The sequence below is a fragment of the Cinclus cinclus genome, chromosome 1 (genome assembly GCF_963662255.1).
Source record: "Cinclus cinclus chromosome 1, bCinCin1.1, whole genome shotgun sequence".
NCBI classification, from domain to species: domain Eukaryota; kingdom Metazoa; phylum Chordata; class Aves; order Passeriformes; family Cinclidae; genus Cinclus; species Cinclus cinclus.
The window spans coordinates 66,708,991-66,734,004 of record NC_085046.1 but is presented as its reverse complement, the minus strand read 5'-3'; the positions used below and the strand labels follow the sequence as shown (position 1 = coordinate 66,734,004).

Sequence of the window (25,014 nt, the reverse complement as noted above, 5' to 3'; positions counted from 1 at the left end):
TCACCTTCAAACATGCCCATTTATGCATTCAGGGCTATCAGGCAGGAAAAGAAAGATCTACTTAACAAGTAACTAAATTTAACCTCTATTATCTTTTGGTTCATGTAAAAGCCACTGGTGACATTTTGGGTAAAAGAAAAAGTACTTTCATTACCTACCCTTCATAGGTACTAAAAACCAGCCTATTATTCACAAAATATGTCATGTGCCATGAAACATGCTAAAGTTCCTTGACCTCATTACTCATGAAATGCCTTGAAATTTTAAATGCTTGGGAAAAGCTAGTTTTGAGTTGTGATGAACTAATTAAATCTTGATACAGCAAACAGGATAACATCTTCACTGTTCCACAGAAGTGAAATAATCAGATAAACCTACAGCAATAGAAAAAAATTGAGAAAGACCTAAATAGCATGGGCAGGGAAGTTCAGTGGCATGAGAACAGTGATTACATTAATCAGATTTCCTCACCACAGTTCAAGGTCACTCTTTAAAAAAGGGACTACTTGCTTCTGTCCTCCAGAAGTCATGCTTGATTACAAACACCCCAGCTAAATTCTAGATGCAGTGAAGTTAATGCAAATTTTGCTGAAGGCTTCAGCAGGAGCAGGATTTTTTCCTGTTTTCCCTGGCACAAAAACAACACAATGTAGAGACATGCAAAGCACTCTGCTGAGTCCAGGTGTTCCTGGCCAAGCGATCCCTTGTAAATGCTGAATGTGCTCCCAGATGCTGAGTCTGGACAGACTCTGCAGCCTCTGCTGCTGTGCTACAAGTGAATTCACACAGCCCTGGAGCTGGTAGAGTTCTGTCATGCCCTCCCAAAGAAGTAAGAAAAGAAAAACCACTCTAAGGAAAGTTATATGATATCTACATATTCTCATTAAATCAGAAATACCTCCCTTCTTCCTCAAATGGAATCGATACCTTTCTCTTTTAGGAGCATTTCTTTCATACTCCACCCAGATCCAAGAATGAGAGTAAGTTCAATTAAAGGCTTCTGGTTTAATACTACTTGATTTTTGATGTACATTGACTTGCAGTTTCCTTGTTATGACTTCACAAATTTAATGCTCCCTGTGCTGCCTTGTTAAGATTCTTAATTTGGATCCAAACACACACTTTTCAGAAGTATTTTCCATTTGCTTGATTCTTAAATATGTAAAGGGAGCTCTTTAAAGATCAAGAGCATCAACGCTTTTCCCAGGAGCAGCATTTCCTTTTTTTATATGCCAATATAATATCTATCATACAATCCAAATTGCAATGCCCTCTAAGACCTACTCTAACACAAATTAATAAGCAAGCCAAAAATTAACCTGCAAAAGCAATTATTATTATTAAAAGCATTTATAAAACAAAAAGAAGAGGCATAAAATGAACACAGGAAGCAGATACAATCATTTCAGAGTGGTAGAAACTGGACCAAGATAATGCTGGTAAAAGTCACACTCATTGAGATGCATAAGAAAAAGGTAAAAATGCTTTGTTACCACTATTTTTTTTCCATATGTTTTCCTGATACAGCTCATTTCTGAGACCATGTCACTGGCTTTACTTCACAGAGATAAAACGGGAAAAAAAGTCTTTATTGTACTTTCCTATCTCCAAATAAATTTGATTCAAGGTGCTTTGCCATCATGTTCCTGTTGCTTCTATATGTAATTCATGTGCTTGCTAATGAAAGCTCATTAAGAAAGAAGGCTTTGCCTGTCACTGGACAAAGGAGGATATAAAAGCACTTCATTGTTCCTGCTCTGAAGAAAAACAATTTGCTACAGCCAGAACCCCCTCCCAGCAGTGCCAAGCACATGGTAATTTATTACCTCTGGATGTCTGATTCCAAGTGAAGGAAACTGAAATGTCATACCTTCATTCACAACACCGTCTCATGGAATTATTTTTTCCGGATTCCTGGGAAGTTGAAATATTTGAGAAGAATATCAGGAACTGTTGTTTTAGCCTGTTTGGTGAGTAGATAATTGCCTTCCAACTCTATTCTTTCAGGAAATGATGTGAGTGTTGCATTGTTCCTAGATGGGGGCAGCAATGTTTTTATGCAAGACACACACATACATATTTTTACAAGAAACAAAACACAATAAAAACATGAAGTCTAAACCACTGTACTGAACCAGACTTTTTGAATCTGGCAGAGATAAGGGGTTGGCCCAGACAACATGTCCACATTTCACATAACTCAGAGCATTCTTTAGAAGGGATGTAAGCAACACTTTTTGTTGAAGTACAAAAAAAGAGAAATTTCAAACAAGACTTTTTATGATGTGAGAGTAAAAAGCTCATTATGTTAAGTGATATCAAGCATGACCAGAAAAGACCCTGGGGAGAAATTACACTTTTTTTTATTGGATTCTGTGGGACAAACCAGCCTGGGAACTTGAAAGCAGAAGGAAGGTGCACGTGGAAATCACATCATATATGAAGAATAATTCCTTACCGTGTGAAAATTATTTGGAAATAGTTTTCAGCTAAAGTTTCACTTTATGGCAGCCTTTTCAAAGGGAGAACACTGAGGCAATGACCTACAGTAGCACTGATACAATGGCTGCTGGATAACCTCCTCACAGAAGTATGTGGTCTTAGTCCAGCTAAGTGTCAACAACCAAAATATAACAAGGACTGAAACTTGTAAGAACAAGCCTCATTCTTTATTTTGACTAAAGATAATGTCAAAAATTTAACACAGTTTTTGAATTTAATTTAATTTTTTGATTAAAGTAAAACTGGGCCTGGAAAGGATATGCTATTTATTCTAAGGGAGAGGGGTTTAAGGACTAAGGGACACCATGCAAAAACTCTGCTATGGCTTTCCATGCTCCAGATTGACCACCTCACATTTCTCAAGGACTTGTGTCCTCTAAAAACAAATGCAAGGAAGATTTTTGCATTTAGTGACCATGTGCTGATGGTGACCACCTCAGTGGCAAACTAAAATAACCTGACATACTGGGCTGCATTGTCCATTTCCTCCCTACTTCAACATCTGGCTAAGAAACAAAAGTCAATAATTAGACAGCTTTATTACGCAATATTCTATCTGTTTTGGATGTTTTAAAGCAAATTGCATTTGCTGTACCATCTGCAAGTAACAGCTGCAAGAAAGTTTCAAAACACAATGAATCCTGGTCACCCCAAATCTATTTTTTTTTTTTAGTAGATGTGTATATATTTTGAGATTTGGTGTTTTGGCTTTTGAATCTTTTTATAACCAGAGATGGTAGCCAGTGATTAGGCCCACTTGTCCTGCATATGAGGCTGCACAATTATTAAACACAATAGGAGAAAGGTGCTGTCCTACACTAGGTGTCTGTGAAGTGCTTGTATTATGTACAAGGTGCCCCAGACAACAAATTCATCACATTGGCTGATAAAATGAGCATCTATAAACTTGCTCAAGACACAAATATCACAGTCCTGCTAGCTTCAAGGGCTTTTTGATTCCAGAATTTTTTTCTGCTCTGGTGACATATTGCAGGCTGCTGACTCTAAAATAAGTTTTGCTTGATAGATAACTCCTCCTTAGGATTCTAAAAACTAATTTGTTGTTCGGAACCAAGCTGCTACCTAGGCATACTACTGTAATCCTACTTTGCAATTTTGAACATTCATTGTTTAGTAAATAAATGATGCTCAATTTCCTTATAAATCAGTACATTGGAAGGAGGCACAGTATTTTCTATCTGTGCAATTCAGCTTAGAAGGTTTCTAGTTGACATAGTAAATATTGGAACATATTTAGAGCCATCGGGAGAGGGGATTTTCAGGAACCGGAATTTATTTAATGAGGGCTAAAAACATCTGGAAAGGACAAACTTGTGTCCACTCATAAAGGACTTCCTATGACCTCAAGCAATCCTGAATTAAATTTCCCAGGGCTAAAGCTACTGCAAAGCGCCGTGCATATTCTAGAACATGTTGTAGCAAGAGGCATTTTTGCATATCCTAATTTGGGAAAGCACTCACTGGAGACCACCCCATGAGCCTTACAAATCAAGATGGCAAATTTATTTTACAATTAATTTAAGGACAAGTAAAAATGCTTATCCAGTTCCTGCAACATCCACTATAGCAAGAACAAAGTTTGGTTTTTTTTTTTGTTTGTTTGTTTTTTCCCCAGATTAAAGAATATTGGGACCATATGTCATGAAATGCTGGATAGATTTCCAGAATATGTCCACCTCAAAACATTAGTAATGAGTATCAAGTAAAAACCATAAAATAGTGCTTCAGTTCCCACTAAATTCCATTCCATTAAATACGTCTGATAAAAAAGAAAAATAAGAACAAAAAAATATACTCAATCACGGGTCTCCTTGTACACACCCAGTGAGTCATTAGTAGGGAAGACTGATGAAATGCAAGATTTTATTTTAAATTACAGTTTTACCACACAGTATTGTCCACTCTTCAGTACAGTTTTCTTGAAAGCTCATCTTGAAAGGGTTGTCTTTTTCTTTACCATTTACAAAATGATGTTAAATGAAATTCTGAACCATCTATGTTCTGATTTGGCCCAGAGAAAGCACATAAGGTGGGAAACTGAAACTTAGCTGGATAGTTCTACATGATTTCTAGTAAGTACAAGTCTGAGCCTGGATTTTCAAAGCTACAGTTTTACACCCTACCAGGACTTTTGCAAGATTTTCTTCTTTCTAATGCTCACCATTGTCTTCAGTAAATTTGTTCCTACTTTGCTCATTGCTTATATATGAAACCACCACTGCACACAGAACTGTATACTCTGCAGAACTGGAAGGTACATGGACGTAGAGTATTTCTACAAGATTTCTTTCAACCCTTAGAAAACTCCCTTTGTTAATTGCTCCAAGATAGACTCTGATGCTTTAGACTTTTGCTCTCTCTTTTAAGCATCTACATTATTTGGACTTTTGGAACAATCTTTGACTAAACTTATGAAAGTTGTGTTAGTCATTAACATCCTACTACAGCTGCTTCAATTGCATCTTCCTGCAAATTCTGCTGCACCCTGACACACAGACCAGAAGACTGACTAACAGCACTGGGCATACTGCATTTTTAATACTTTGAGAAGTATTAATTGCTTCATTATAACCAGTTAAATAACTGGCCTGTTTTAAAAATGTGTGGTACGATAATTTGGTTCACAAATCTTATTTGCAGAAGATCCCATTTCCTTTTAATGTCACAATCTCCTTCAATAAGCTTAAATTTTTGCATCAAAACTTCAAAAAACCTGATCCACTAAAACAAACAGTAGTGTAAAAATGCAGCTCTTGAAAGTTTTAATATCCAACATTTGAGTCTAATCTCAGATTATAATAAATTTTAATTAGAATGCAAAAGAACTGCAGACAACAGTTGCTCACATCAGCATAGGTAAGATAAATAAGAGTGTCCTGTTCTGATGGGGCAAATGCTACTGGAAAGTAGTGTCATATAGTGTTATATTTAAAAGTATGTGGCTTCATACACCAAATGTCTTTTACTTGCACAAAACACTGTGTTACAACTGAACAGCAGCATTTAAGTTTCATACCTCATGTAAAACCAGGCTTCCTCATGCTCCTTCTCCAGACTATACTGGCACCTGCTGGGAATCTTGTGTCAAAGTCAGAATCCACACCCTTGAGACATATTAAGGATTTTTCAACTCAGCAGTAAACTGATTCAATTCACTGGCTGATTATGCCACATCTTTGCTGTATAGTTTGACTTCTGAAAAAAACTCCATAATTTTTAACGAAAGATCTAACAAGCCATAAATTGGCAGAGAAGATATGATGTTCCAATTTTAATGATCCACCTTTTCTTTAAAATGGATTACCTAGTGTCACCATAGAAAGAAGCAGAGGAAGAAAATACAAATCAGCATTCTCCCTCATTCCTAAGAATAAAACAATGTGGTAGGCCTTAGATATAAAACATTCCACAAAGAACTTAGGTTCATTGTTAACATAAGGCAGTTTAAAAAACCCAAACCCTTAAATACCTCTTCAGTTCCTCAATTTGTTATTGCTCCTAAACACAGCAGGGGTAGATTTCATACAGCAGTTCCAAGGAAGACACCAACTTCTTGTTATGTGCTTGTTAGAACAGAAGGACTAAGAAAATACTCCAGTGGTTACAGGATACCTGATCCCACTTTCACTTCCAAAGAACAGTTCAGCAAAATAAACAGCACTAATAGTTAAGCAAAAAGTTATACACATAGTCTGGTATGAAGATGGATTGCAAAACCCACCTTTCATACTAGAAGTTAACTTAATATCGAGGACCTTTTTCAACTCCTATTGGAATTCATTGCAAACTTCTATCAGGTTTAACAGGGATTAAATAAATCCTCAAGATTTTTAAAGCTATGGAATTCAGTCATGTAAAATTGCAAGTATAAGGTAAAATACTTCCTTCATGCACCAATGGAATAAAACCAACTACCAAACTATTGATTTTTCTATTTTTCCAAAACAGCAGAGACTTTGAATAACAAAAAACGTGAATCTTGCAAAGAAAGTTGCACTGTGGAGAACTGTTGTATCCAGACAGACCATAGTCCCATTTTGATAAAAAAAAAATGCTGAAGACAGGAATCTTTCTCATCAGACATAATGAGACAGTATTGGACACATCAGGTATTGGTCGAGATTTTTTTAAGCATGTAGACAGAAAAACAGGTTTTCCTACAAATGCTGGCAAATTGCTTCAAAGATGATTAAGCACTTCTACCTACCTACAGCATATCATGCAAAAAAGGGTGAAAGTTACTAAATGAAATTATTTCAGGAACAGATGTTTTTCATTTAGTCCCCACAATGAATAACACTGACACCAAGAGATAGACAGATTTTGAAGTGTGCTTTCAAATTATCTCCAGCATAAAAGATTCTTCAGCATAAAACATTCAGAAAAAGGAACACATTTTCAGTGTTAGTACTTAAGAAGCTTTCAAAAAAATCAGGAGCATACATCCCAGGTTTTGGAAATACCATTTTATTTTCCAGTGAATATCCAACTTATAACACTTGCATTGTTGCTTATGAGCCTTCAAATTGATGAAATACTAAAACCTACATGTCCAGTGCACAGTTAATTAGATATCTAAATCTTAATAAAAATAATCAGTGCAAAAATAAAAATTAATTCAGTATGCAGTTAAATGTATTTTGTTACAAAGATATTTGGGCTTTGAGCACATATACATCAAATAATCTGGTAAGAGAAACCATTTCAAGTCTGTGCTCCAAACAAAAACTATTCCACACCCAATTCTAAAGACAGGCAAGAACTATTTTTTTCTTTTAAAATTAAAAGTCTGAGCTTAGTTACAACATTCATCACGGGTACACAAACTGAAGAATATTACAGAAGTCACCCTCTATTCAGACAGCAGTTGTTCACAAAGAGGCTTTCGTATTTTTCATGTGTGGGATCCTTTTGAGACATCTATGTTTTTTCCATTCAGAACAGAGAATCAACAACATTCCAGCGTGCCCCAGTGTTGGCAAATTCTCTTTTCAGTCCAGATACACGATGATGATTGATGAAGCTGTTGGACCTACGGTAGCAGGCAGAGCAGCTTGGCAGGAATTCAGTGTTATTGAAAGAAATCTCAAATACTTATTCCATCTCCTCTACTAACTTTAATCACACTATCAACATGCTGCCAGGAACGGAGCCTTGAAACCAGGCCATAAACCCACACAAGCAACCCTTGTTAGTATATTACTGCTGCAACACAGGTAATGCATAAATTCTGTTTATTTTTACCTGTTTCCATTCTACATTGGACACCAACTAAATTATGGAAAGATATTTCCTGTGCTAACGGTTAGCTTGCAGCAAATTTCATTAAGGTACTACGTCTCATTTTCCTTGGTTAATGAACTGATTAAGTTAACTTCTTCAGTTACACTGCTGGTAACTTCAAGTTTGGGATAAAAGAAAGCAGTGCACGAGTGTATTTCATATATGCTGTAAAAGTTGGTAAGAAAGCAGATCAGTACTACAGGCATTTAACCACTAATCTGCTCATTTGTTATTCTGATAAAGAAACAAAAATCTTACCTCAATGGCTTCATAAATTTCTGATGAGCTTATCCTAAGTAAACCAACAGAATGCCAAATATTTAAGGTAAACCTGTACTAGCTACAAAGCTAATACAAAGACTGATATGCTTCTCAAGATCACTTTTTTAGCTTTTTTTGGCTTTGCTTAGAAAAGTAAAGCTTAAAAAGAGAGGCCTGAGACACTTACAGGGAGGAATAAAAAATGGAATAGTTGATTGACCGAGCTAACCTTACAATTTTTAAGTCAACAAAACCCATTCAAATTGCAACTCTACATCATAATACTGAACATAAAACCCAAAAGTTTGAATTACAATTGGATTTAAAATTCTGTTGAGATCTTCCACTGGTTAATCTTCAAAGCAAAATATCCCATAAGACAACTTTATTTTCTTGAAATCTACAAGCAGAATACAGAGTTTTCCCAGTGAATTCTCAGCTAACTATGTCTGGAATCTACTAATCTCCTACTTTTTGGGAAAGGGCTGTGGCTTCACACCAGGATAGCTGAGATTACATTAGCCTCTGTTTTCCCAAATGATATGATACTCTGACGATGGGAGAGAACTCCAGTTTGCAACTCCCTGAGCTGATGTAGTCATACGGTTTTCAGTTCCACCTTCCAACAAAGAAATACTGGCATTCCACCTGCCCTGAACCCAAAAAGCATAGATAGGCACTTAAGCTGAAAGTATGCAAACATTTTCTTCCCGTACAAAGCCAGTAGAGGAAATTCTCCTTTTTTCTATCAGCTTTCCAAAAGAACCTCAATTTAACTCAGAAGCAACTGAGCATGGCACAAATCTAGCATTATTAATAAAGGTCTTAAAAAGAAACGTATTTGGCCAGTTCCTTCTCCATCTCAGAATACTGCTCTTTGAGGTGCTCCATAGCTTTTCTGTGCTCTTCGTCTATCTCCGCGCGTTTGTTCTGTTGTTCTTTCATGAACTCCTCACAGTGAGCAATGCACTTCTCCTCACGAGCCATCACCTTGTCTGCCTGAAGCTGACAGGAGGAAAATACAAAGTTTTAAATAATCATTTCCATACTAAAACAGGGAGGTTAATGAGCGCTACATAATGTTAAAGTTTCTGGAAACTAGCAAGAAAACATATGGAAAGAGGAAACTAAAAAGAAAACACTTATTTTTGTATAGCCAATCCAAAACAAGTGGTAAATGTCTGCAATACTATTAATGTGATTGTATTAGCAATGATGCTATTGCTATAAAATTAAACAACAGAGATATTAAATGTTTTGAAACTGGCAGCTAGTGTTTCTGCTTTAGCCAGCTACCTCTCACTGTGATTAATGTCTTCCTTTATAAATAAGTTATTTTTCTCCTCATACCTTCCTACTGCTTGGCTTCTGCTAAGTCTAATTCCATTCACTATCTTATCTTGAAAAGAAAAATTAAAAAGGTCTACATATCTAGAAAGAGAGATCATGCACACATCCAATGCATATGACAAAACACAATGCAATTCTGTGGATTGCTTGTGAGCTTGTATTGACAGTCTGGGCCCCTTATATTACAGGCGCAGAAGCCAAAATAAATCTAGGCAGTTGTTCTTCCATTTGCTCCATCTCCCAGAAAAAGAGAGGATTAATCCTTCTTTTTTTAGCCTCTCTCCTTTTCAGTGTATCAGCAATGACTGTTTCTTATGTGTGGAATTTCTGTCAACTAAAGACACTGGGAATACATTGATGTAAACACTCTCTCTGCTGCTCTTCAAGATCACACAGCAAGGGCTAAATACACTACTTTTTTCAGTGCAGCCTTTGATACACTTTAACAACATTATGCCAAGATTGTTTGCAACAGATATAGTAATATCTACTGACAAAAATACACCAGTGCACACCAACAGTTTGACCCCTACACTACCTTGTATGAAACACGTTTTGAAACTCCGGTGTTTCAAACACTTTTTCACACAATTACACATTACATACCCAAACCTGACACTACATTCTGCCAAAATCTCATTATTTTTTTTTAAACACATAATTTCAGAAAAGTAAGGAAAATGTATTTCTCCTCAAGTGGCTGCACTACAATGACAAATTTTATCTGTATTTTTTAAAAAGTTACCTACATGTAACTACTTCCTTTTGGAAAGCTGCAAGCCAGAAAGTCTTATTATACAAACTTTAAGAAATGCTGTGAATCCTGTATACCTACAACTACTCTTTCACTACATATTAAAAAAAAAAAGTGGAAACATACAGCTAATATTTAAAAAAACAAGAGTCACCATTCTTACTGACTGTTCATTTTCTAAGTCTTATTAAATTTTTACTTCAAACAAACAGTGGCAGAACTGTAAGAATTTCCTACCTCTCTCTGAGTATCTACTCTAGTGTCAGACACAAGCAAACTCTGTCAGTGCTCAGATGTGTGCTGTTTGCCCAGTACCAGTATTCAATTGCAATTGGACTGCCCATCTTCATCAGTTGCAAAAAAGGAAAGAAAAACATGACTATCAGCTTACATCCATCAATGCACAGCCTGTTTTGCTTGATGGCCATGGAAACATCTTTGGTTTTTCCTGAACTAAATTATTATCAACAGCATTTTGCAAGTAAAGAGATAACACAGGAACACAATAAAGAAGTACTAATGGGAATACATGAAACTAATTTCTTGTATAATTTTCCAGGTTTTAGATTCAGAGAACATGTATTTCAAATAAGCAAAGTGTAGCCAACTGAAAAGGTTCCAGTGATTCGCATGTTCCTATAATATAGCCCTTCATTAAATAACCCATCCACAAGTGAAAAAAAAGCACTTCCTTTTCAACAAGCAATATATATATAATATGGTCAATGTTCCCAGCTAACTAGGAAAGATTTACATTTCCATTCTGGTAGGTTAGTAGATGTTTTTTGTTCCACAGAAAATAAGCTTTTTTATATTTAAGCTTTCCCTGTATGCGACAAATGCTACAGTCTGAGCTAAGAGGGAAAATAAAGCAAAGAAAATAAAAAAATAGTTTCCATATACCAGGAGATTGTAGGAAGAGTTAGCTAGATCAATTAACTTTGCAGTGTGCATTTTGTAAGTGCAGAAATCACCCCAAATGAAGTTTTACTGCAAGTACGTAAGGTAGAGAAAAATATGTTTCTAAGTTTTGCTATACTGAAGGCAGACAAACTTGCTGTGAAGCACAAGACCCTTAGATCACAAAATAAAAATCAATCCATCCATCCATCCATCCATCCATCCATCCATCCATCCATCCTTTACCTTTCTTGCTTCATACTCCCTCTCCTGGAGTCTATGGATCATAACGTTGGCAGCTTGCACTGAAACAACAAATTGCAGTAGATCAGGCTGCTGCTGTAAATAAAAGAAACTTGCCTGAAAGGGATTTAGAAGATGCAAGGCTGTGAACAACAAAGGTGCAAGGTGATGATAATATTCCACTGTGTCACTTAACTCTGCCCAGGAATCAGCTGTACTTGCAGAAAATGCTTTACACTTACAACTTTTACACTTAGAAGAGTAAGTAAGCTTATTGCAGAGTTCAACCTTTGTATGTTCTAGAAGCCAAATGCAGAAAGGCAGTGAGGTCCTCTTGTGCCCTCACTCTTTGCGTTGCTGATGAGCTGGAGTGCACTACTCAGCACCTCAGAAGACATCAAAAACCACTCTCAAGTCAGTAAGTAGAAACAGGTGACCAAACACTATGTTTTAGTGAGTTGGGGTTTTTTTCCCTTATTTTTTCCCCATCAGCTGTGTATAGATTCCACATGTACAACATCTTTATGCTGAAGTCCATCTCTTCTCACCCGGACTAAGCCTGGGAAAACTTGTCAATGGAAATAGGAACTGCATTCCTATGCATTTTTAAACCCCCTAATTTACTTAACACCTAATTTTAAGACAGAATTAAATATGCTAATTTCCCAAGCAGCAACTGGATGCAGTGCTGGACAACTGGCTCAAGCTGCTGCTGCTGCTTGAGCAGGGAGGTTGGACACGACCTCCAGAGGTCCCTTCCCACCCCAACCATTCTGGGATTCTGTTACTGAAGATCTACTGCACATCAGGCTATTAGGAAGTCAGGAAGCAGGATCAAAGAAGTTAGATGGTATTAGGACATCTTATTGGCACGACTAAATTTTAAGTTTCAATGTTTTCCTGCAATCCTTTTGGTGTGTAAAGCACCATCTACCATTTGCTATTCTGCAAATGCCACATAAATAAGTTATAGGAAATTAAATGTTTATACAACATGCCACACATAAAAAACAAAACCCACAGAGGCATGTTTCAACTGCATAAATTTGGCAGCTGTGTACCCATACTCCCTTAGAATCTCTTTTGAAGAAGCCATCCTGCTAAATAAGTAAGAAAAAAAGAATGTTTAAAAATTAGCACAAATATTCTTTTAAAATCTGAGCAGTAAAAAAAATACTAATGGATGAAATACTAATATACTAAGGATGAAACTAAGATCAGCATGCAATTACTATTACTTCCCAATTTGTGACTGAATAATAATAATAATAATAATAATAATAATAATAATAATAATAATAATAATAAACTTTCATAGCTATACAGCAGGCAGTTTTGTTTTAAGTGATGTGAGACAGCATTATGCGCTCCTGTGGGAAAATTAAGAAACTTGAAGGTTTCCACAGCATGCTTGCAACAAACCAGGAAACTGAAATTTTGTCCATGGCTTTAGTCAACAAGGAGCGCTATTTCCAAGTGAATAGGAAAAGAATGAACTGAAACAGCTTCTACTGAAATCAACAAAAAACTTTAATGTAACCTTAGCAAGAGCTGATAAGCTGGACTATTACCTATCAAAAAAGTCCTGTTGTTTCCCTTTTAAAGTTACACAGAAGAGAGACCAAAGCACGTAAAGAACAGAAAATCACCCAAGTGTGGTAATTTTGAAACAAATAGTATTTTGAATCCAAATTATTTCAATTACTCAAAATGATGCATCAAGAGCAATAAGAAGCAACCTGCTTACATCTCTTGAAGGTTTCACTCAAATTGCCTTGCATTTTATAATAATAATAATAATAATAATAATAATAATAATAATAATAATAATAAACTTTCATAGCTATACAGCAGGCAGTTTTGTTTTAAGTGATGTGAGACAGCATTATGCGCTCCTGTGGGAAAATTAAGAAACTTGAAGGTTTCCACAGCATGCTTGCAACAAACCAGGAAACTGAAATTTTGTCCATGGCTTTAGTCAACAAGGAGCGCTATTTCCAAGTGAATAGGAAAAGAATGAACTGAAACAGCTTCTACTGAAATCAACAAAAAACTTTAATGTAACCTTAGCAAGAGCTGATAAGCTGGACTATTACCTATCAAAAAAGTCCTGTTGTTTCCCTTTTAAAGTTACACAGAAGAGAGACCAAAGCACGTAAAGAACAGAAAATCACCCAAGTGTGGTAATTTTGAAACAAATAGTATTTTGAATCCAAATTATTTCAATTACTCAAAATGATGCATCAAGAGCAATAAGAAGCAACCTGCTTACATCTCTTGAAGGTTTCACTCAAATTGCCTTGCATTGCCTGCTCACACTTTGGAAGAACACGTTCATTTGCTTCTAAGATAGTATTTTTTAGATTTTCAAGTACTCGCAGTTCTCGGAGGCCACGTTTTTCCTGCCACAAAAATCAAAGAAAGTGAGTGCTGAGCAAGGAATTCCACTTCACAAATTAAAGACAGTTTCCCAGTTGATAAACCAATAGCTTCATCTCAAAGACTAGACCATTGTCTGCTAAAGTGTTACTCTACTTATTTAATGACACAGAAAAAATGCCAAAAAAAAGAGAGCAATGTTCCATTCTTTACATTAAAATATAAAAATCCTTTGAATAACTCCTCTGGCCCTTGTTAGAAAAGACAGTATTAACTATTTACACATCATGGAGAAAAATGTCTTGTATAGGTAATTTACAGCACTTCTAAAACAGTAGAGAACAGAGCTTGAAAGCATTTCATTTTTAAAACTCACTTGGTTACAGAAATAACATAGCTTGCTTGATGTCTGACCCTCCACATTTAGTATGGCAGGAGGTGAAAACAAGTAAAATTGTTTTAACTGAAGTAAAGCAATGAAGTTGACTAAAAATAATATAACACAGCTGACTAAAGAGGCAGCACTTCTAGATCACTACCAACCATGATTAATTACAGCTACAGGAAGATCTTGTTTTATTGTCTAAATTAAAAAGAAAATAATTCTATTTTTCTGAAGCCACAGCACTATTCACACTCCGAATTTCACCAGCATTTTACTTTGGATAAAAACTTTACATAAACAAAAACTACTCTATCATGTGAAAGGGGAAAGGGATCACCACACCTAATTTAAAACTTCAGAAAAAGAGACACAGACAAGTAAAACTCCTTAATTAAACAGGCTCCAGATTTCCTGAGTGCAAATCTGCATTCCTGGCACACTAGGTGCTAATCATTAGAAAAATAAGTGCAAGTTCCAACCAAAAAGTATCTCCTATCTCAAAAGTCAGAAATAAGAGGAATTTTTGGGTGCTGGTGGTCCTAAGCACATTTAAAAGAAATTCTAATCTGCAAAAATTTAAACAATCCTCTACTTTACTATTTTCCCCCATAAAAGTATAAACCAGTAACTAAATTTCAATAAAAGATCTAAGAATATATTAAATTTGTCTAAGAAACAGAACAAGACTTCAGGTGAAATGAGACAAATATATGAATTATCAGCCTAAAGATGTATGTTCTAATTTTGTCCATGAGTTTAATATTTTCCTTCCTGTGGAATGACATTTAAGACTACTTACTGTATCCTACAGCTTAGTTACAGAAAGCAGAGAAAAGAAATGATTTCTTGTGACTCTTAAAAGCCCAAACAATACAGATCTGATGAGTTTATTTCATATCTGTATTTTGCTAAACCAGCAGAGACAAAATAGATCTGCTTGAAATACAAGCTACAATCTAGGCTGGGGGGTGATGGGGAAAGACATTTAAATGTCATTCAATTCAGGTGTGCATACAGGAATTTTGAGGTGTAATGGCCTTTTCAGTTACATTTTTAAATTCCACATTCTGTAAGAAAGAAAACCTATACAGAAACAGCCTTTTGCTGGCATAGGATTCAAATTTTCTAAACTTCTGCTGCCATCTTGTGGAAACCAAATTATACTCTTCAGGCAAAGCTGTATATAAACACTTTTACACATTCAGTACTTCAGCCTTATTTGCAGCCAGTCATATAACATTTATTCAATTTTTAATGATTTTATTACTTTCATGAAGTGTTCCTCTTCTCTTCCAGTAGTGTCACTTTCTCTTGTGTAATGAAAATCAAAGAAAATCAAAATTTAACTGTGCTAGTTGAATCTAGCTGAGGCATAAAGTAGTTTCTCAAGGAGATGTAAACCTACACTGGCCAACAATACTTTCCTTGAACAAACAGGACTTCTCTGAGATGTTAGGACTACATTAGTCTCCTACATCAATATTCTTGCCAGTCTACGGCAGGAAAAAAATTAAAAAACACATACTCTTTTCAAAAGTTTTAAAAGAAAAATTACTAAAATTACTGCCTTGTTCACTAAAGATACAGACGTGTACTACAGGAGTGTTATTTTTGTGGATAAAAAAAAGCCATGTTGAGCCCTTTTGAAGAAAGTTATGTACCTACTATGATATCTAAAAAGATGCTACAGCTGTTCAAAGTTTCAGATCCTGCTAGCATCCAATAAGATACAAATACTCACTTCAAATTCTTTAACAAAGTAACGTATTTCTCCCTGAATTACTGGTCGGTGATCCAGCAGTCTTGAATAGATTTCCCCAACATCTGGAAGATTAATGAAAGCCAGAATTATAGGTTTTCTCTCACTCTCACACCAGGCTACACAACACAGGCAACACACAATACCTCCGTGTGAGGAAGTATTGCTCACCAAGTACATACAAAACCAAAAGAGCACCAGAACAGAATTTGTAGGGTAACCTATCTATCCACCAAACCATCAGCTTAGACAAAACACAACGAACCAGTACTCCAGATGCCAAAGACACTTTTCTGTAAAGGTGAATGCTCTCCTCTGTGGCTCAGCGCCTTTTGTCTCAGTCCTCTTTCTCCTCAGTACAGCTTCCATATCTGATTGCCAGTGCTAGTAAAAGACCAGAACTACATGCTGCAGCTTAACAGAGATCCACAGAGTAAGTGTGGGAGCCTTCTGCAGCAGAAGACAGGAGGAATCGTCACCACAAAGGAAAACTGTCAGCTTTTTCTTGCACTCTAGGCCCAAACGAAATTTAGTCTTGGAAAGGAGTATTTACAATTTAAGTAGATGCAAGAAACAGGCTCGCCTGTCACTAAAGAAAAGCCTGCTAAATTAAAAAGCACTGTGAGAGCATAGCAAATACTGTTTCAAGGAATACACAACATAGGTCCCCCCCCCAAAAAAAAGACTTTAAGGTAGCACTGCCATCTAAAGAATCTGTTCTCCTGCCCCAGCTGACGGGCCTGCCCTGTGGCTCTACTGTATCCACCCGTGTTTATTCAACACCCGGAATCCCACCACGTTCAAAACGGTGCAGAACTATTATTTAGAAATCTGGGAAGGTCATAATAGCAGTAAATAAAGCATGGGCTAAACCACTTCCCAGTCCAAACGCTTTTGTGTACGCATTAACTGGGACAAAAGTTGGGCGAACAAGACCAAAAGAGCGAGCTCCCCAGGAAACTCCATGCCCGTGACAAGGGCCTTGGTGGCTGACTCGGCTCCTCGGAAAAAAAAACAGAGACACACACCCTGGTTTCCAGTTCCGAGAGGCGAAAGCCAGCTAAGCCTCCCAGAAGTCCAGCTTTAAACCTCAGCACAGGCCGCCGAACCTGGGAGGGCTGGAGGGCGCTGGAATCCCGGAGAGCCGGACCGCTCCTGGGGGAGTCCTGGCGGCTCCCGAGGCGCCTGGGCTTTCTCTCCGCCGCTGCCGCGGTGCTACACGGCAGGCTCGGCACCTCCGGGGACTCGCACCGCTCCCTCCTTACCCTTTATGATGGGCTGGATCGGGGACCCGGCGGCCGGAGAGTCCCGTCTCCTGTCTCCTGTCGGCGGGGACGCGGGGCCGGCCCCGCTCATGGCGCTCGGCGGCCCCCGGGCAGCGCAGCCCGGGCCGCCCGGCCCTTCCCCGGCCTCCCTCCGTCCCTCTCTCCCGACACCGCAGAGCTTCCGCCGGGCCCGGTGCCGCGCCGTGAGGTCATCGGGGCGCGCCGGCCGCGGCTGCGGGAACCGCCCCCGAGGAGCCCCGGGCCCCCTGAGCTGCGGGCCCAGGTGGGGCTGCTCTTAGTGCGGGGGGAGAAGGGCGGCGGGGCGGGAGGGCACGTCCTGTGAGGAGAGGCTTGAGGGAGCTGCGGGTGTTCAGCCTGAGGCAAAGGAAGCTCAGGAGAGACCTGGCTGCTCTCCGGAACACCTGGAAGGAGGGTGTAGCCAGGTGGGGGGCGGCCTCTTCTCCCAGGTAACCAGCGACGGGACGGGAAGTCATGGCCTCAAGGTCTGTCAGGGTATGCTCGGGTTGGACATCGGGAGGAATTTCTCCACGGAAAGGGTGATTAGACATGGGCTGCAATGGCTGAGGTGGGGAAGTCGCCGTTCCTGGGGGTGTTTAAGGAAAGACTGGACGTGGCGCTTGGTCTAATTGACATGGCAGTGTTTAGTCATAGGTAGGATTCGATATCTCAGAGGTTTTTTTCCAATCTAATTGATTCTCTGACTGAGAAGTTATAGTAAGGAACATACAGTAAGCAACCCAGTTTGCTTCTAGGTGCAGCAAACATGGATAACCCCTGCTGGACACCAGGCTACAAAAAACCCAACAAAAACAAACCCAACAAAAAAGCATACAGCAGTCTCTTTTTACAACTATTAAAAAAAGCAAAAGTGATGTAAAATCCCTGTACGTTTCTTTCAAAACCACTTCAGAGTACAGGAGAGGTTCTCAGTATGAGAAAGACATGGAGCTCCTGGAGGAGGTCCAGTAGAAAGCTACAAAATTGATTAGGAGACTGGAGCATTTCTTACAATGAAAGGCTGAGGGAACTGGGCTTGTTCAGCCCTGAGAAGAAACAACTGAGAGGGAAACTTATCAGTGTCTATCAGTATCTGAAGGGAGGCTAACAAGAGGATGGGCCCAAGCTTTTCTTGGTGGTGTCAAGCAGTAGGACAAGTGGCAATGGGTAGAAACTGATGCACAGGAAATTCCACCTGAATACGAGGAAGAAGTTCTTTACTATGCAGGTGTCTGAGCACTGTAACAGATTGCCCAGAGAGGTTGTGGAGTTCCCCTCCCTGGAGGTACTTAAGTACCTTCTGGATGAAATCCTTTGCCAAGTGCTCTGGGATGACCCTGCTTGAGCAGGGAGGTTGGACCAGATGAACCAATGTGGTCCCTTCCAACCTGACCCATACCTGTGATTCTGTGAAAGCATTAGGATATTTTCAGTATACTTCCCCCTCCCTCCTAGCCACTTATAAATTACAGTATATTAACTTATTTTTTCCTTCCTGCTACTCAATAATTTCTAGAACAGGTTGTTTCTATTTAGGCCATTGCATCTAAATTTGTTTCTTCTTTTCCACATTTTTTTAAAATCTGCAATACATACCACACTTCTCAGTGTCATTATATGGTCAATGAAGAGTAAACAGGACCGCAAATTCTGCTATAGCTGCTGCAGCCTTCAGTGTCCTGAAGGCTTCCTTTCTACCTGGAATACCAGAAAGGTGCCAGTTTAGCTAGAACAATTACTAGTTTATTAGTAGAAAGCAGGAGTAGTATGTATTCTGTGTTAAAAATTAGTTCTGCCCATGTTCTACTCTGCATAGCTTTTGTAAGTAGGAGCAATTGTGTGGCACACAAAAAAAAAAGAAAAAAAAAGGATTTTTTTTAAAGCTATTACAACTGACACAAAAAAAGATTCTATTATTAAATCCTGTGCCACATCATAAAAGGTTGAAAACTGCTCATGGAAATTACTGTATTTTGGGTTTTTTTGGACAATATCTATAATCTTCTAAATTCAGAATTAAATATGAGTTAATTGGTTTTATTAAAACAATCTCCCCCAAAATCAGGCAAAATATTGCTGGAACCTGTCTAAATAATAAAATAAAACTTACATCTTAAAATAGAAGTGTTCAATACTTCAACTAACATTGATATTAAATTTAGCTTAAATATATAATGTAGTTTTTTGCTCCTTCACTATTACATAGTCTGTGAATATTACATTAATTAGGCAATTAGTAGATATAAGAATTATTTTAAAAATTGTTTCCTTCTACATTATCTTTTTTACGGAAAGTCACCACCTATTGCAACCTGTAAATTAGTATTTATATTTTTCCACTTGAATCCAAAACATGTAAGCATCTGACAATCACCAGTAAATTACAGTCATGCATATATATTTATAATATCTGCAGGATATTCCAGCTGCTCAATCATCACTACTAATTTGGGCTAGAATTGTTCAAATGTTAATTTTACCCTTTCCAGCTTAGCTGCCGTCCTTTCATAGCTTCTTGGACAAGATAGTTGCCCCTCTAAACCCTATGCTCCAGCTCTTTTTATTTGTTAAGAAGGAAATCCTGTAGTTGAGGGGTTTTATAACTACTGCATTTCTAGGAAAGGGTTTTTACATCACGACCAATGTCAGGTTTAGAATAATGGGACTGCAACAAGGGCAAATCCTGTGACAGATAATTGCATTGGTTTCTAGGACTACTGTTTAAAACCATTCCTCTTTGTTTGAATAATGTTGGTTTTTGCTTGTTTTTTTTTTTAAGAAAATGCTATTTGTTGTATTTATGCCTGGTTTTGTTTTTTGTTCCCCTGCTTACTGTCATTGCCCAGTCAAGCTTATTTTCAAAACGTATTTTAAAGAAATTAAGGAGGACTTAAAGAGGTGATGGCTATAAAAAGACAATACTTGTGGAGCCCCTAACCTGTCAGTTTGTAGAAAGTAGTCATCAAGTCATAAAAATATGGAAATAGCTATGGCTTGGAGCATGAAAATCACCATATGTAGTCATCATGTATTTTTTTGGAAGATAGGCTAAACAACCTCTGTCATTTTTGCCGTGCAATGGAACCCGCTTTCTCTTTTAGGGATCACCCTGCCACTTCCCATTAGCATTAGCAGCACTCTGAAATTGCAAAATCTTCAGATGAACGTGCCGAGTCCTGTCATCTCCCCCACAGGCTGTGTGGCGATGATAATCCACTAAAGGATTATTTCATCCAAGTGGCGATGTCCGAGTCAAATGCCGGCAACAGGCAGGGAAACCCAAACCTGTTGAGGCAGACATCTGCCCAGATGGGAGGAATCGGAGCGACGGCCCTTAAGAGGGCGAGGCGGGGGACATACTTTGTGCCAGCAGAATAAGTCCATGGGCTGCACCCGTGATGGGAGAGCAAGACCATGGTCGTGATGGCTGGAAGTTTGCGGGCTGCGATGCAGATGCTGGCCTGAGCAGGCCCGGGGCTGCGCTCTTTGGAGGGGTGCCTTGTCACATTAGCCGGGCGGCCACTGTGTTTGATGCTCAACCTGGACAGACAGGCCTGCCAGGCAGAAACTGCTCAGGCAGATGATTCTGGGGAGGACAAAAATTATCCACCGCAAGACTGAGAAGACAGATGACACCCAGCAGGAACAGCAAGCCAAATCTGCAGAATCCACAATGCAGCTGGCTAGCCCGGGGCTACCTGCCTCTTTGAAGAGGAACAGACATCACCTACGAGCTGTCAAATTAGATCACCAGCATGAAAATGCTGAAAGAGATTTAGTTCTTCCAACAGAGAAGGGAAAGTTTAATGGATGAAAATCTTCCTAAAGGGGCCAAGGTAGCGTGGGAGGGGAAAGGGGAATCCTTCAGATGCAGCAACAATGAAAAATTAATCGCCTCCTGCCTACCTGCAGAGTGAGAGATGGGACGCACGGTGTTCTGTGGCAGCCGCACTGGCTGTAGTCACTACCAGCATGGAAAATAAAGGCCACGCCTGCAGGAACGTGCACAGAGCAGCAACAAGTAATGCTTGCTACAAAATTGAGCCCCCTTTCCAAATCTGTGATATCTTTGTGTCGCCCTGGAGCTGGACTCTGAGGTAAGATACATCTCACATTCAAGACATGCAGCGGTGGGATACAAAGGCCCAGTCTGAATCTGAAGACTTGGCAAAGCAAGAGGTGCATGATGACATTTCCCCTTTAATTTCCTTTGCAATAAAATTCCATCACAAAGCAAATGTGTGCAGTCCAAGTCAATTTTGATAAATAAATTAAAAAAAATACTGGGATTACCAAGTGAGTAAGCATGTGCTCAGGTGTATGGTAAATATGAAACCTGGCACTTCCATCAGCAGCAGCATGATCCAATTATAGATGCAAAAAAGAAATACTGCTCTTAGGGGAAAAATACTAAATGCAGCAATCTATTAAGCAGCTGCATCGTTGCAATTACACTTTGAAGTTAAAGACTGTGAAACACACCAAAGATTAAAAGAGGTGATAAGATTAAAAACCAAAAGGGGGAAAAAATCAGATAGGCCTACAGATCCCTCTTTCTAGCGAAAAAATAAAAAAAGGTAGAAAAAATTTCATACAAGGTTCTGTATATAAATACAATTGTAAAATCAATTTATGGCCATATCAAGCAAATCTGCTTGAAAAATCTATTCCCAGTTTCTGCATTCAACATAGCAGACAAACCATAAATAACCTGCAGAGATGCAAACAGAAGATGCTATCAGATCAGAAAGAATATGAACCCTTCTAAATAGAAGAGCTTACATGGGATTTCTCAATAATGATTTTATAGTTCTATCTATTCCTTTATTTTCATCTCTCTCAGCCAGTTGCTTTTTAAGTACTTTGTCCTCCTACAGATCAACAGCTGACTTTTGATCACCTATTGTTTTTGTAACCAAGCAAAAACTAAAGATACCCAAGTTGTACTGTTCTTCTATCTGCAATGCTACTTGGTCTATTTCACAGACAAAACCACTTCTAAGTCACATTTTCATATAAAACAGTTAATATAAATGAATGTCTTATTTGAATTGCAAAGTACATCTACTTTAAACCTTACTTAAGAGTCTCAGCTCCCTGCAAGTAACCCAGGATCCACACCCACACTGAAAGGTCCAGAATAACCTTCCATCAGCTATGATTGAAATTAATATATGTGTATGTGTGTGAGAGAGAAACAAAGTGAACTTGTACGATTATTTTTATTTTTGATTTTTTTTTTGTCAAGATATTCTAAAGCTGTAACACCTATTGGAAAGTCAAGGGTGCACCTCACAAAAAATAAGCTCCCCATTTCTAGGCCTATGTGCTTCCAAAGATTTGGCCAGTATCATGAAAATCCTGAGACAACATCTACTTCAATTTACAAATATTTTCAAGAGGACTGGGTAGGCTATACAGAAAGAATACAAGACGAAAAAGATTAAAAATATGTGAAAATATCACCTCTTACAGGCAAACAGCTAAGGTGTTTGCTAGGAGGCTTCACTGGCAAAATGTACATTTTCGACACAAAGAATCTTGGGAAATTTAATAGGTGCAAACCTATCAACATCAAGTACTTACTGTGGGTGGGGTGAAGAAGGGTAACAAAACTTGCTGTATTGGACTGTTTCAAGTGTGAACCAGAACCTTCTAACTAATTTTCAGTTTGAAACACTGGGATGCTAACGTGGAAGGTAAATCACTGATGACCAGGAACACAACAGAAAGCATGTTACACACTTAAGCCATCATAAATAATTTATTTAGTTTTGCTACTGGAAAGCCTTCACTTTGGTTCCATCTGAATGGTCAGATTTTCTTAGTGCCCAGGTCTAAACTAGAACTCTTTTTCTTTTGTTCAGTGTAATCTTTCCAAATTTCTAATTCCTGCTCACTCTTTTTCCTAATCCCATATTAAACTTAGATTTTTCTATAAATCACTGTTGTCCAGGTACATGTTTTAGCAAGAAACTGAACTCTCATTTAAAAGTGAGAGACACACACAGAGACAACTAAAAATCATCAGCACATTTTTAACATATCTTATGCAATACTTGAACACCTGTTTCAACCTGGTTGGTCTACAAGCATCTTGACATCAAGGGGAAAAAGCAAAAGTGCTAAGTGTAGGATTTCACTGAATACTTACAATTATCATATTTATTTCACTGTTGAATTCTTCTGTTGCTGAAAGGTTGTCATGCAGCACTATCTCACCATATGGCAACACACTCAAGTCCCAGGGGCACATACTTATAAGACCATAACATGTCAGGCCCCTTGAATAAATTAGAACACTTATGCAAAATAATAATACTGCAATGATGAGATACATTAACAAATGAAAGTGCTGCTGTTCATGAAATGCTGTGAAAATAAATTCCACGCATCACTGTGGTCATCATCATCATCAAAATGCAAAGCAACGAAAGTAAAACATCACAGTGCCCTTCAGCAACAGGAGTTTTAAGAACGGTGAAAGGGGTTGCAAGGGAGCAAAGTCTCTTTTACTAATGTTCAGTCCAAGCGTAGTAAAATATGACAGAAAGAGGAAGTGCCTTCAAAAGCAGCTTAACATTTACCCAATGCAAATCCTTTACATAAATTATCAATGTTAATTTGAGAGCTCCCACTACACACCTCATCTTTCAAAATTATGAAGCATAGTTGTAAAAAATGTACCTTGTAGTCTCAGACAAACTCAGAACTGTGTGATTTTTCAGAAGTTTTCTTACAGATTTATTTGTCCTTGATCAAAAGGCATTAGATAAAAAGGGGGAGACGCAAGAAAAATCAATACCATCTGGTTTTCCCAGTCATCTCTCTAAAGGCAAAATCTCAATTCATCCTTCTTTGCTTTTAACCCTCTATCCCCCTAAGTTTCCCTAAGCGGGGGAAAGAAAATTGAAACATGCTCAAGTTACTATATGATAATGAACAAATGCCTTTTAGATAGTAGAGAGTTAAATATTACTATTCCATTTCTAAACATTTAATCTTTCTACTAGGTGAATTTTTTTTTAACATTTCAGCACAAGAAACACTTTTGTTCTACACCAGAGAAAATAAAACTGGCACAAGAAGCTAGGAGATACTGAAGCAGTAGCATGTAGCCAACCTGAGAAATCCCAATACTTGCAAACAGCAGCTATTTGGGATTAAAAGAAACATGACATTTTGTAGCACCATCTCTACAACAACCTGTCTGAAAAGATGACAGTATTGTTCCCAGCAACATTTAGCACAGGCTCCATTTCAGTGTTCTCAGCTGTAATGTAAGCTATTTTCATGGATAAAGGCTTGCACATTCACTGTAAAGAATTTAAATCATTCTCACTTGTAAAAGCATAGATAAAAATGATAAATCCCTAAGATGCATGTGAAACTTCCCTAAACCTGACCAAATGTACTGATGATTTACACCCATGCTCCCCTTCTGAAGCAGAAAAGGATTCATTATAACAGAATGTAGTACAAATGCAGGTATTATCATCACTTGCTCCCACCCATAAGGGGAAAAAGAACACTCACTGGAATACATACTGTTAGGTAACAAATGTTTGAAAAAAATGGATGTTAAAAGTACTGACAGTAAACACCTGAAGCTCTCAGGCAGTTGTACATCAAAAGCTTTGAGAACGAACTTTCTAATGTATGTTTGTACTAAATGCCCACTCCACAACTCTTGAACAGACCGCAAGATTTCAGAGAGATCTTTGTAAGTACATAAGGTGAGCTTCTAAACAGATAGGAACAAGAGTAGCTAGAAGTGGAAAATTAAGCCTCCAGGAAATGGTGAGAAATTTCTGCCCTAAAAGTAACTTGGTGTGCATGTAAACCTTCAGTAAAAGAATTAAAAATAAAATTATGTATATCTACAGAAAACACC

The 25,014-nt window shown here is 38.1% G+C and overlaps 1 protein-coding gene across 1 annotated transcript; it reads right to left on the bottom strand.

Annotated features, from left to right (window-relative positions):
• Nucleotides 1–6,969: 6,969 nt before the first annotated feature.
• BLOC1S5 (biogenesis of lysosomal organelles complex 1 subunit 5) lies at nucleotides 6,970–17,263 on the bottom strand. The gene is made up of 5 exons (XM_062490931.1): nucleotides 17,103–17,263; nucleotides 15,820–15,902; nucleotides 13,587–13,716; nucleotides 11,318–11,376; nucleotides 6,970–9,072 (listed from the first exon to the last, which is right to left on the bottom strand). The coding sequence occupies exons 1-5, from the start codon at nucleotides 17,191–17,193 to the stop codon at nucleotides 8,893–8,895; spliced, it is 543 nt and encodes a 180-aa protein (XP_062346915.1). The 5' UTR covers nucleotides 17,194–17,263; the 3' UTR covers nucleotides 6,970–8,892.
• Nucleotides 17,264–25,014: the final 7,751 nt, after the last annotated feature.